This window comes from Gambusia affinis, linkage group LG05, assembly GCF_019740435.1.
Source record: "Gambusia affinis linkage group LG05, SWU_Gaff_1.0, whole genome shotgun sequence".
In the NCBI taxonomy this organism is placed as follows: domain Eukaryota; kingdom Metazoa; phylum Chordata; class Actinopteri; order Cyprinodontiformes; family Poeciliidae; genus Gambusia; species Gambusia affinis.
Window position 1 is genome coordinate 30,743,886 of NC_057872.1, and position 14,199 is coordinate 30,758,084.

The 14,199-nt window shown below is 46.1% G+C and overlaps 1 protein-coding gene across 1 annotated transcript; it reads right to left on the reverse strand.

Moving 5' to 3' along the window:
* Positions 1-201: 201 nt before the first annotated feature.
* dhx16 (DEAH (Asp-Glu-Ala-His) box polypeptide 16) lies at positions 202-13,842 on the reverse strand. Its single transcript, XM_044118395.1, has 21 exons — positions 13,556-13,842; positions 12,589-12,791; positions 12,268-12,506; positions 11,679-11,862; positions 11,544-11,600; positions 11,212-11,466; positions 10,908-11,141; positions 8,601-8,792; positions 8,353-8,463; positions 8,163-8,278; positions 7,376-7,586; positions 7,064-7,162; positions 6,310-6,462; positions 5,986-6,126; positions 5,125-5,287; positions 4,934-5,052; positions 4,173-4,240; positions 3,923-4,085; positions 3,365-3,526; positions 1,649-1,822; positions 202-737 (listed from the first exon to the last, which is right to left on the reverse strand). The coding sequence occupies exons 2-21, from the start codon at positions 12,784-12,786 to the stop codon at positions 609-611; spliced, it is 3,168 nt and encodes a 1,055-aa protein (XP_043974330.1). The 5' UTR covers positions 12,787-12,791; positions 13,556-13,842; the 3' UTR covers positions 202-608.
* Between the last annotated feature and the right edge of the window lie 357 nt (positions 13,843-14,199).

The window sequence follows — 14,199 nt, forward strand, 5'->3', positions numbered from 1 at the left end:
AGCCAGGAAACGCTCGGTTCTCCTTCCTGCAGAATAACATCTGATGAGACTCACCTGGTCCGATACGAGGCGCCGGAGCTGAAGGAAAGTTCCAGCGCAGATGCAGCGCATACCTGTCATATTTCAGAACCGGATCAGAACCAGAGCAGAACCGGAGCAGAAAAGCCTCAGTGCATCCACATGACCAACACACACTCAGAGTCGTTGTCAAACATCACTCTCTTTATTTCTGCACAGTGTTTTGGGTCAGGTGTTCACACAGAACCCAGAGCTGGGCGTGTTCGACCAGAACCTTTAACCTGTTTACGTCTGAAAACATCAGAGGACAACAGATCACCATAAACTTTATGAGCCCAGATAAACCGTAACCTACATCTGTACAACCCAGTTCTGTGAGCATTCAGGTCTGTTAATGAGTCTGAGGTGCGTTCAGGTGCAGCAGGAAAAAGCACCGACAGTCTGTCTGGACCCGGCTGGTTTATCATTAAACCTGTCCATCAGCGTGGCCCGGTTCTTCCTCCATGACAGGCTCAGCAGCTTTACAGCTCAGATAATCCAGATGTGTGAACATCGCTCTGGGCCCCGGGCCCCCCAGTCCCCCCGGGGCCTCAGCCCAGCTCCTCCCGGGCCTTGCCCTGCTTCCGGGGCATCTTCTTGCTGCTGCTGTCCTCCAGCTCTTTGCTCTTGTAGTAGTGCGGCGCCACCTCCAGCAGCCAGCCGCTGTCGATCTCTATCACCTGTTGGCACAGCAAGGAGCCGGATCAGAACCGGACCGAACCACTCTGCTGGGTTCTGATCTGAACCGACCCGGCTCTGATCCGAACCGAACCGCTCCGTTCCTACAACCCGTCCCTCTCCTGAAGGTCCAAACTGTTACCTGAGCCTTTATATTAGCACCAGAATCTTCTGGTGGGTCAAACAGGCAGAACCAAAATGGATCTGAATATTAAAAAGCCTCAGAGTGTTTCTTTTAATATTCATACTTTCATACTTATGTTAAAAACATAAGTAAAAGTTTTACCTTCCACATAATTTTCCCTGAACATGCGCGGCTGCAGCGCTCTCTGAGCAGCCAGCAGCCTTTTGTTGCAGTCATTACATACATGTCTGTAGAAAAGCCTTTCAAATGAAGTTATTAAATTAACGTTTTGAGATTTTGACGCAGCTTTAATGTTTTTATTTCCTCCATGGAAGGAGCTGGAAATCTAACCAGGAGAGAAACAAACTTTCATTCAGTGGTTATTTATAGTTATTGTTGATGAATGGAGACTGGAGGAAACAGGGATGGGCTTGTTGCAGCTGAATCCTTTCCGTCGTGTTTGTTTGTTTCTTACATTCAGGTAAAATTGCTGGTCTTTGCAAAGAGCTGCAGGCCACAGTCAGTCTGTTATCTGTCAACACAACATCTGGAGTTCAGGAGCGTTTTTATCTCTGAGTGGCTCAAAGGTCAGATTAGAGGAACGTGAGTTAAATAAAGACTCCTAAGAAAAGCCTGGAGAACTGAAGATGGAGGCTAACTGGACAGATTACAGAGCTGATCAATCTGATTTCACTGTTTTCACTGCGTGGTGTGAGGCCTCCAGCTCCCTGCCCGCCGGCTTCAGGGTGTGTTGTTTACTGTCCAAACATGCAGCAGAGCTGCTGTCACCTGTCTCATGAACTCCTTGGTGGTGAAGACGAGTTCGTGGTAGATGAGCCAGCGCGGCTGCTCCTCGAACAGCGAGCTGTTGGGATGGACGAACACCGTCTGCTGGTGCTTCACCGTCCGGTAGCCGCCCTTACTGAGCCGCGCCGTGTGGTAGAAGTACCCGGCCGTCACCGCCTGCCGGGGGACACAGGGGCCGTCAGGGTCAAAGGTCATCAGACAGGAACACAGAGGATCACAGTCAATATGAGAGACATTTAGAGGTTCAGTTTGTGTTGCTGCTTTCCAAACAGAAACAGCAGCTGAGTCATCGGGTTAAAAACTCGTCCGTCAGGTTTAATTCTCACTGCAGGAGGGAAAAAAACAAACGAGCACAAATATTTAAATCATCCTGTCAAACAAACAGATCCGCCAAGTCGCTCTTCATTCAGCAACTTTTTCAGGAAATGACGGTTCCCGAAAATCTGGTTCTGGGAACTTATTTCCTGCTTAAATCTGAACTCTGACCCCTCTGTAAGCTCATTAAAAAAATCACGTTTAAAGCAGAGACCTTACAGCTGTTTTCCTGAGTCACTGTTTCATGCAAAAGTATGCAAACAGCGTCTGAGTCCCGACTGACGAGTCCCGACTGACGAGTCCTTATCCTGCCATCTGTTGCCCTGGCAACGGGGCAGCTGCTGCTCTTAGCCATGTTATATTACCTGTGTGAACCACATCCAGTCTGTTATTCCTTTAAAATTAATGATAAAAGACTAATATTCTAATTTTTACTTTATGCAAATGAGGCCTGACACTCTGTGGCAACCTGACCCACCTTACTGCAGCTGTTAGTAAAACATATCCTAAATAAATAAAATCTGAACTCTGACCCCTCTCTAACGTCTGTTGGTAATTTCTGAATTCAGAAAACAAAGAAAGGAACAGCTGCAAAGTGTTTTAGTGATTGTGACGAGACGGACGGAGTGTTTCCGGTTCCCTGCTGTGGTTGAGGTTGGGCCCGCTGGTCCAACACACCCAGCGCCGCCTCAGATAAGCTGAGGTGTCGGTTCCTCTGTTTGCTTCTGGTTCTGCTGCACACAGCCGGGAAGAGAAACACGGATCAGAACTCCGAAGAATAAATGAGGTTAGAGAAATTCCCTGTTGCGTGACTCGTGTCTCTGAGATTTGCCTCCTGAAGTCGTAGTTTTGTTCTGTGAATGAACTCGACGCCTTCGGCTGCAGGAGGCCTGAGCAGCTTCCTGGGATCAGGATTAGAAAAGGTGTGAAGGAGTTTCTTCATCTGTCGAAGCAACAGAAAACCGACCTGTACAGGAATGTTTTCATTACCTCACAGAAATCATTTATTGAACACTGATTATGTTTATGCTGGAGAGAGTGACTGATGAACATCTAAGACAGAAAACTGATTCCAACAAGCAGCTGCAGGTCAAAGGTCAATATATCACCACACACATGTGGTTTTCACATCAGAGGGAGTTAGCTGTGATGTCTCCTGCTGCTCAGAGATCGGACCCGGCTCTCCATGAACAGTTTCCCTGTCGAGTCTTTGTGAAAGAACCCAGGAAATCCGAGAGGATTTTGGGAAAGTGAACCTTTTGTTTAGCAGATTTTATCTGGAGGAGCCAGCAGAGAGGAAACAGAGAGGCACACGTTTTGTTCCTCATTTCAGACGGCAGGGAAACGCTGTGGAAGGACGACCGCTCCGTGAGCAGGACTGACCTTACGGATGGGGATGTTGTCCCCGCTGCAGCTGACCACCTCCACCTCGATGCGCTCCATCAGACCCTCCAGCTGGTCCCGGACATCCCGGGCTCGCCTCATGGAGCGGAACTGGATGAAATTCTCGTAGCACCACTGGGTGGAGTAGCCGCTCTCCACCCACTGGGGACGAAGCAGAGCGGGACACAGCTTAGAGACAGAACCAGCAGAACCAACAGCTGTCCGGTCCAAACGTCTGGACTGAGATCCTCTACCACACAGACTTTAAAGGTTCGTTTTGAAGAACAGAATTTAGGACTGCATTCAGCTACCTAAAAATTAACAGGCGCTTTTATTGTTATAATGATAATACCACAAAATACTGTGATGAACTGCAAGTCCATATTGCCAGTTCTTCAGAACTGTCCCGGCTGTGTCCAGTCTGGCCCGTTTGTTCCTGACACTCATCAATGATTTGAATTTTCCAGTGAACATTTGCATTTTCTCAGAGCTGGTCTGCAGAGCGGATCGATGCAGCTCTCGGTTTTAACGAGCAGCGTCGCCCGGGTTACCGCTCACCTGTGTGTAGACGTTGAGCAGCACCAGGTGGTCTCCGCCCGGAACCATGAAGTTCATCCTGGCGTTGTCGGCGTGCACCACCTTGTCTTTGGGCCGGTAGAAGATGGAGTTGTTCACCGACAGCATGGCGGCGATGGTCAGCACTTCCTCTGAACACTTGTACCTGGAAACCATGGAAACGACATTTATCAGGATGATCACGTCTGATTTAATCCTTCATCATAGTGAGAAGTGAAACTGTGCCACTCACTGCTCTGAGGCCAGGATCATTTTACTCAGCATGGGATCCACCGGTAACTCGGCCATCCTGCGACCCAGCTGGAGCAGAACCAAAACAACCGGCTTCAGTTCACATAAACAATCCCTCGGTGATCAGTGATTAACAACGCCGGCCGGCCGGGAAACGCCGAGTCATCCCTCAGTTTGAGGAAGTCAGTGACTCAGCAACACGTGACAAACATCACATGTAGAAATATGCATAAGATCGTGATGGATCTGGTTCACCCAAATGTTAGATCTGGAGAAAACAGATGAACCTGAACGCATCACCAACATCTGATGCCTTCAGGTTGAGAAAGTTACTCTGAGTCTCCTTTACTTCAATCATTTCATCATAAAAGTGTTTCCACAACACTGCAGGCATCCTTCGAATTATTTACGATTACTGCATAGATAAGGTGATACGGTTCCTTTTGGGAATAATAAAAATCTGACCTTCGACCTCCGCTTGGCTTCTAGGTATCTGTAATAAGACACTAAAAGCTGAAAAGCATTGATCATTTCCTGTCATTTCCTCCCATTCAGGGACTGTTTGTCATTAAGGAGCTGCATCTTGACCCTTGATCATGGTAAACATGCAGCGACGCCGCAGCTCGGGGCCTCCACGGCCGCAGTCGTATTAAAATGTTGTTTTGTGTTGCAGGTTTAGAAGTAAATGCTAAAGAGTGTTTCTGGTACGGTGCCGTACGCAGCGCTACGCAGCAAGCTGAGATAAAACATGAAGGACTGAACCTTGGTGAGCTCCCCCAGGTGGTTGAGGGCTCCCAGCGCGTACAGCTGCTCCAGAGCCAGAACCAGGGTCTCATGGGGGGGCGGGTCCATGAAGTCAAAGTGAATCAGGTCGTTGATTCCTGCACAGACACACAGCAGTGAGCTGGGAGGGCAGCGGCGGGCCAACATGGCCGCCGTCTCCTCAGACCGACCTAAACTCTTCAGCAGCAGCACCACGTTGCCCAGGTTGGTCCTCTGGATCTCAGGGACCGTCGTCTCCTCCATCTCGTGTTTGAAGGCCCAGGCCGTGTAGAGGCGGAAACATTTCCCAGCAGCCACTCTGCCCGCCCGTCCTGCTCTCTGATTGGCTGAAGCCTGAAAGCAGGAGATACATGATAATTATTACCAACCAACCACAGCAGAAAATAATAAACATAAAACTCAATCAATAACATAATTTTGTGGAGTTGCCCTATTGGTTTCTATGGCAACGTTTTGAACAGAGATCAGAACGCTGTCCATCTGGACGACACACTGCAGACACTTCCACACAAAGTGACCGCAGGTGTGTGGACAAACTTCCTGTCTGATTCCTCCTGATGCTTAGGATTTATTTTGTTAAACGCACCAGTCTCTCTTGCAGTAAAACAGACCCACAACATGATGCTGCCACTTCCGTGCCTCACTGTAAGCTTCCTCCCTTTCCTCCAAACACAACGATGCGCATTATGACCAAACACTTCTCACATGTTGATGTTTTTCAGCTGCAGATCATCGTTTGCCTCAAATGATCAAGCGTTCACTAATGGAAGCAGCTGCTGCTTCTTCTTTGTAATAATCAGCTGCACCATCAATGATTGGGAGGCAGAATTAAGTTATTTTGTATTTGGGGGCAGCAGCTACCGTAGCAGCCAACAAATTTCCATAATTTGTTTCATAGAAACTCCAGGATCTCCACCAGAGCAGCTTCCTCATAAAGAACAATCCCTTACAGTCAGAGCTTGACCAATAAACCCTCCTCTGACGCAAAGCTGCAGCCGGTTAAACATTAAGAAGAGCAGAGCTTCCCGTACCCTGGAGCAAGGCGTGACGATGAGCGACTCCATGCCTGTGCGCGCGTTGTAGCTCTTCTGTTTGCAGAAGCCGGGGTCGATGACGTAGATGATGCCGTCTATGGTCAGAGACGTTTCTGCGATGTTGGTGGCCACCACCACCTGGGAGTGGAGAGACCAGACAGTGGAAGTTACAGCTCTGATCCACAGATGCACCGCAGAGCTGCTTCGGTTCACAGCGGCTCGTCTGGGAAGAGTTATTGTTCTTCTGTTTCCTGGAATGAAACTTTACACTCTGTGACTTTCTGGGTGGGAAGCATCAGCGTTCCGAGGAGACGGACTCACCTTCCGGGCTCCAGGAGGAGTCGGGCTGAAGATCTTGGCCTGCATGTCGGACGGCAGGTTGGCGTAGATGGGCAGGACGACCAGCTCGGCGATCTTTGACCCCAGACGCCTGCATCTCTCCTGCAGCATCTCGCAGCACGCTTCGATCTCCTCCTGCAAAACCCACAGGAGGAATCAGTTCCTCTCACGGCAGGAAGCAGAGACGCAGTTTGATCCATCACAGATACTTTAAAAACTTCCTGAGCATTTAATCAAATTAAAATATGGAAATATCAGTGAAAAAGAAACAAACTTTGAATTATTAATCAGTTGCTGACCTAGAGTTTATTAATACAGAAACTATAAAACAATAACATCAGCTGCAGAATGAGGAGAGGATCCATGCTGATGTGAAATGAAGCCAAAACACGACACAGAGCAGCCAGCAGAGCGGCTGACAGTAAATACTGCAAGCAGCTCATATTCACTGTTTACAGCGACACAGGTACCTTTTTAATACCAACACCTTCCTGTGGACCGTCACTCAACAGCGCCACCTACTGGACAATGCTTCCAACTGCTAACTAATAAAAACAAATCCATAAACTAAAAATCTGCTGCATACAACTGAGTTTTCACTTTCCTATTATCTTCTGAAGTTAAAAGTATTTGTACCTTCTGGAACCAACTGGAACCGTTTCACATTTTTGTGAAGCAGAAAGAAAAGACCACTTTGATAAAATTCCTGCTGCTTGATGTTTGATAAAAAGCGAACCTGTCCGGTGAGGAAGACCAGGATGTCTCCGGGAGGCTGGGTGACGTGAATCTGCAGCACTGAAACCACACAGGCGTCCAGGTAATCCGCCTCCGGAGCCTTCACAGCGCAACACAAACACCAGAACGGTCAGCAAACCCACAGCAGAACGGAGAACATTTCTGAACAAACAGCTTAACTTTGTTATGAGGGTGAAGTCAAGAGATGTTAAAGATTTTCAAAAAGTCTGTTTTCCAATAATCAGGAAGGAGAAAATGATCCATTAAAGATTTTCAGAATAAATCTGTTTCCACCAATAAACCTCTGACTTACTTTAGTGTAGAAAATGTCCACAGGGAATCTCCTGCCGGGAATCCTGAACACCGGAGCGTCGTCGAAGAAGCAGGAAAATCGCTCCGTGTCCAGCGTGGCGCTGGCCACCAGAACCTTCAGGTCGGGTCGGAACCGAGCGATGTCTTTGATGAGACCGAACAGGATGTCGGTGTGGAGCGTTCGCTCGTGGGCCTCATCGATGATGATCACACTGCAGAGGGAAACGAACCGAGACGCTCAGGAACCGAACACAACAAAATCAAAACAGAGCGCAGACTTTACTTTTTATTTTTAAAAGTTCATTTATTGTGAATTTTTAGTAATGGGAGCTCTACCAAAAGTTTCTGCCTTTTCCACCAACACCTTATTATCCAAGTTTCCTAGAGTTTTGAAGTCGAATCTGATAACAAGAACCAGATTTGTGTTGCTGTTCCTTTAAATGTGCTGCTGTAATTAGACACTTTTAATGCCACTAAAAGTCACCTGAAGTGAAACAAACTTCAGTGAAACATAATTCAAGGAAAATACTGCATCTTGAACCTAAAAACCCAGTTCTAAAGGACATTGACCCGGAGCTACAACCGGGTCATAAAAAAAAAATCACTCCACGAGACGTAAATGGACACGTCTGGTTCAAAAGACAGACTTAAAATCTCATTTTTCACAGACTTGGTGCCCCTGCAGGATATAGTACATGATATAAAATGTCCATCTGGGGGTGAATGCAGATTTTGTGAATATTCCCCTGGTTTTAAGTCTTTATTTTGAAGGTAATCATCTCCTCTACCTGTAGCTGGCCAGGTCGGGTTCAGTCAGGAACTCTCGGAGCAGCATCCCGTCCGTCATGTACTTCAGCACGGTGCGTTCAGAAGTGCAGTCCTCGAAGCGGATGCTGTACCCCACCTGCACGACGACACCAAATAAAAGGTTACAGGGACGGTCTGAACCTGGGTCCAGGCCCTAACCTCCGGGCTCACCTCGTTACCCAGCTTCACGCTCATCTCCTCTGCAACGCGGGCCGCCACAGACATGGCCGCCACCCTGCGGGGCTGCGTGCAGCCGATCTTCATCCCTCCTTTGGTGTAGCCCTGCAGGAGAAGAGGCAGGTTTTTCTATCATTATTTTTCAATGAAGAATTTCCCCAAAAATATATTTATCTGTATATTTTCTATCTCTGCACTGATGAAGGGAGACAATCAATCAGACATTTCTAGTGCAGACTCACGTCCTCCAGCAGGTACTGTGGGATCTGGGTGGTCTTCCCGGAGCCCGTCTCCCCCTCTATGACCAGGATCTGGTGCTCAGTGATGGCGGCCAGCAGGTCCTCCCTGTAGGGGAAGATGGGCAGGCTGCGGCGCCCCTCCTGCATGGAGCGCTTCTTCAGCTCGGCCTGCGACAGCGCCGACTCCGCCTCGTCCTGGACACGCCATGGAGCATGTTACCATGGTCACCATGGCAACATGCTTTAAAAGGGTAGGGGGGTGAGGATTACCCTAACCCTGACTACTTTTACTGAATCGCAACCAGGTGAAGCTAAATCTGCCACTAGATGAGATTTACAGGCATAGAAAGGTTTTTATTTTTAATGCAAAATGTTTATACTTACTGTAAAGTTTTGGCTTCATTACTGCTAGTAGGTTTTAGAGTCTGTATACTCCACTGGAATCTATTATTCCAGTAATAGATTCATCACGATTATGCTGATAAAAGTCAAATGTAATACCAGATATTTGTGATTATCAGGTGGCTGGGTGGGGAAATTGATTTTATTAATTAATCACATTTTTTGTTTTTCAGGATTTAGTTTTGGGAAAATGTGGATTTTTTTCACAGAGCTCTCAGAGCGACGTCGGCACGCCGAGGGCGGCCATCTTGTTTGACAAGCCTGTTTTACAACTTTTATATTTGGACTTTGAATTCAAGTTTCTCTACAATAAAATGTTAGGGCTGGGAAAAGAGTTCCTCTTTTTTCAGTACAAGAATTAAATTCTAGTATTACGATAATAAAGTCCTGATATTTAGAGAAATTTTATGAAAACTCCAACTCAGAAAATAAATAATAATTCTCCAAGATTTTTTCTTATTAAAATTAGTTTTTCCTCATAATTTTAAGACAATTACATCTATATGCTGCTAATATTATGACTATGTTCTCTTAATTAAACAAACATTCCTGTAGCTGGCCCTACAACTCACAGCAGGGATGATTGAAAATATTTAGTAATATTTGTAATTCTTTATTCAGAAAAGAATGCATTAAAAGTATTAAAAATTGAAATCGGATCTGGGATAAAAAGAAAGAGAGATTTATACTTTTAAGTCATATTTAGCAAGTAAATTTATAAATTGCTGCATAACTTGAATAAACTTTAAATGACTCATAGTGACTGAAATAAAACTCTGGAACCACAAATCCCAGAATGCACTGCAGCAAGCTGGTGAAGACTGCTCCACAGAGCGCCTGGTTCCTGCACATAAGGACAATTATTAGAAATAAATATTGTTGATGTTGTATTTTTGATGTTTGCAGTGATAAAATTTGAAACCAAGTTATTTTAAACTCAGCTGCTGCGCCCTCTAGTGGACAGTCTGAGGAACCACATGCTCAGCCTCTGAAGTGTTCAGGTCAGAGGGTTGGCTGCTGTGAGGTTTGGGTTCAAAGGTCACCAGATCCTCTAACTGTAACTGTTAAAAGTCCGTCTATTCGTTTAGAACTACGTTACCCAGGATGCATCTGTTCATTTTGTGTTTCCGTTTCACGTAGCAGTGAGTTGTTTTTTCTGTGCTTCTCTGTGGATCGGTGGCACGGAAGCGGCATCCGCAGACATCCACCATCAATCCTTTCTCGTGTATGAAACCTGTGTGCGTTTTTTATGATGTAAGTGTGCAGTTTCATGTCCTCTATTTGTGTTTATGTCGGTTGTTGGCCCAGGTGGTGATGGCGTCCTCGTGTTTCTCTGGCTGCCGACAATGCAGCCATTTACTCATAATAGCTCAAGTTTTACTATACTTTGCTATATATTGTTATTGTGAGGGAATTAACGTACATTGTGTTCTGACGGTTTAGTCGTTTATATGTTTATTACATTTAACCGATGGTTCATTTATGGTGTTGTGGTGCCCTCTGGAGGATTTCTGTGGTGCTGCGGGGCATTTTTCATCCCGAATGTATATGTAGCCATTTTTGTTTGCATGGCTATTAATATGTGCATTTATTGTTTTCTGTTTCAGGTAACCACACACACACACACACACACACACACACACACACACACACACACACACACACACACACACATATACAAACACCCATATGATACATCAATAAACCTTCTGAGCTGCACCGTTGGAGTCATCTTACTCCTTCTGACCGAGGAAGATTCGATTGAAGAGAGATCTAGTATTAGCCCCTGTCAGACGCACACAGTCTTCTACAGTAACCCTCCCGGATGTTTCTGGAAGCTTGTCGGATCATTAAAGCTTCAGGAAATGTTTTCCTGTGCAGCCGGTGAGAGCTGCAGACGGGGCTGACCTTGTCGGAGCGCGTCCCCTTCATGGTGATGGCCGTGCTGACAAAGTCGATCATCTCCTCCTCCTCCAGAACCAGCTGGTACCGGTCCTGCTCCTGCTTTAGGCCCAACTCGCGCTCCTTCCTGGCTCCGAAGCTGAGGGAGGCCGTCTTCAGCCGCTCCTCCTCCCAGCGGCCCTGCTCCCCCCCCAGCTCCATGGGGGCCTCGTCCAGCTCCAGATCTCGCTGGGGGACGTCCTGCAGGCGGGAGACGCTGGCTGAGCCCGGCTCTGTTTGCTAAGCCATGTTGATCAGACACTCTGCTCACCTTGCTCCTCCTCTCCTCAGGCATGTAGTAGCGGTTCTTCCTCTCCTCCTGCTCCTTGGCCCCGGCCTGCTTGTAGTCCTTGGCCAGGTCCCGGAGGGTCCGCTTGTACTCCAGCTCCCGAGTCTCGCGCTCCGTCAGCTCCTCCTTGGAGAACAGATACTCGTCGTCTATGATCTCCGCCTCCAGGTCCTCCAGCTTCTCCTCCTCTCTTTTCTTCAGATATTCCCAACGGGAACGCTTCCTCAGCTCCGGCAACTGAAGGCAGAGAGAGAAACTTTACAACCAGGCTACAAACCAGAAAAACCCAAAGCTGACGATGTGATTCAACCAACCATGTTCCTCTGATCATCTTCAGCCATCTTCAGTCGTTTCTGAGCTTCTTCGTAGGCCTGAAGACAGAAGAAACAGAAGATAAAGCTTCTACCTGTAGGAGGCGCTGTTCCCTCTTATAAAAAAGCTTAATCCACCTTTTTATCTGTCCGCTCAGTGATGTTCCGCGTCTTTTCTTTGTCTTTCTGCCTGACTCTCTGAGCGAAGGCGTCTCTCTCCTCGATGTCTAGCAGTCGCTCCCTCTCCTCCTTCTCCCACTCCTCTTCTTCTTCTTCTTCTTCTTTCTTCACAGATCTGTGGTCCTCCAGGACAGAGCCGCCCCTGAAGCGACAAGAACCAACCGGCTGTTCACAGCTGGAACTCAGTAAACTGTAAAAACTGTTTCTGTGCAACTTCAACACTGAACTCTAATCCAGAACCGCACAGCATTCTGGGGGATGTAGGCAGAGGAAAGGCTTTAACTGCTTAACCTCTCACAGCGAGCAAAGCTAGGTTGGGGGAATCAACTAACTAACTCACTCTTTGGTTACCTAGCAACAACCTGTAGGGTAACTTGCGCAGCAGCCCTTCATAACGACATTGAAGTGGAGTGATGGTTAAAACAGGAAAGGTCACGCCACAGTGTGGAAATATTTCAGATATTTAAAACAAAAAACTAATCAATCAATAATTATCAATATGGATTGATATGAAAGCATTATATCCAGATACATCATCCAGCTCTACCTCTTTGGCCTTTCATCGTCGCTCGACGACTCGCTGGCTTTCTTCTGTCTGATGTTCTTCCTCTTGCTTCCTCTGTCCTTGTCTTTCTTCTTCTTGCCTCTCTGTTTGTCTGCCGCCGCCGCCTCTTCGCCGCTGTCGCTGTCCTCCAGCAGCGTGTAGGTCCGGTTCTTCCTGTCCATCTCTATGGCCTGGCGCTCCAGGGCTTTGGACGGCTTCTCAATAACCTGCTGGCGGGGAATCTGCCACATGACAGAGAAACGTTAGTGAACCGAAAGACCTTGAACCCAACAGAGAAGCCACTAAGGTTTAGGAAGCTGGTACTTTTTCAAACAGTTCCTTTGCGAAGGCAGAGACGCTCTGGTCGATGTCGATTGTTCCCGTCTGCTCCAGGCGGCTCACCAGGTCCTCCGGGCTGGACGCTTTGCGAGCGATGCCGATCATGAACTGGGAGACGTATCTGTCGCTCAGGCCGAGGATGTCATGGAGACGGTCGTTCACCCACTGCTCCAGCTGGGCCATCGCACCTGGAGACGGAACAGGCGGAGCAGAACCGGTTTAGTTTGGTCAGGAAGTAGAGACAGCAGCTCCAGAAACAACACGTGAAACCTTTAGCAGAATACGATCAAAAATAATAAGAAAAACCAGGAAATAAGCACATCAAAAAACAACTGAATTATAGAAAACAATCTAGTTATAACGTATTTTTTCCAGAAAAATCTCTAAACTTTATCAGGTCTAAATTTACAAAGTTTTAGTTCTCATAAAACCAGTTTGTAAAACACTATAGTCAAAGAAGTTAATTTTTAACTAAAGGTCAGGCAATTAAAAAAATACTAAAAAGCAAAGAAAAAGTTTCCATAGTGAAACTTTCGATTTATGGAAAACAAAAATAAATTGTTAAATTTTTCAGATTATTCCAAACGGAGAGAGATTCTAGGGAGAAATAGATGCTTCGTGTATCAACTTCACTTGGATTGAGAGACAACGATATAACAGTTTTAATTAAAACTTTGACTTTTAGCCGACAAAGCGCGGCTCCTCATTATTATATTGTTCTTCTATCAGAAGTAAATACAGTTAATGGAAAACGTTAGAAAACAGTAACTGTCTGTCTTGAACCAGGTTCAGAGTAATGAAACTTTAGTCATGTTGGAAACATTTAGTTTTTCTGCACTTTTACTCAGAACAGCGTAGAAGGTTTAAACAGATTCGTTTTTCTCATTTAAATTTTTTCTATTTGTCATTTTTAGGTGAAAAGAACAAAAACAACAAAAGTAGCTCCACTCACCGATTTCAAAACGCTCCAACAACGTTATAATAGTTAAAAAATAATAATACAATATTTTTTCTATTGCAGGTAAAAGTTCAGAGTCTGAACGGTTGGAAAATACAAACCGCCGCCTGCAGCCATGGAAAAATCTTTTTCTGAACCCTTATTTTCCAGAAAACTGCCAACAAAAATCAATTTAGTTAGCTTAGTTTAGCATGGGGCGCGCTACAGGGGAAACAGGAAACACGTGACCCTACTCTGCTATCGTCAGCGGCAGCGCTCACTGCCCCCTGCGGCCACATTAGGAACAACAAGTTCAGAACCCAGTTCATTTTAAAACGGTATAGTTTATTTTTACAGTGCACTACTCTAAACGTCGGAGCTCCTAAGCCGAACTAATTCAATAAACAATAATAAAAAAGTAAAAGAGGCAAAAAAGAGAGAAAAAAAAACACCATTTGAAAGTTAAATAACGGTAAATTCCCTTATATTTGGTGCATCTTATCTGCATAAGCGGATCTGTTAGCTCTACATCCATACTAGCATTAAGACACTAACGTGTATTTTTTTATATAGAAAAAACAAGACAAAAACATTTAATTTTGTTCGGATATTGGGAAATTGAAAGACTGGTCCAGATTTGGAAAACAAATTCATCTCGT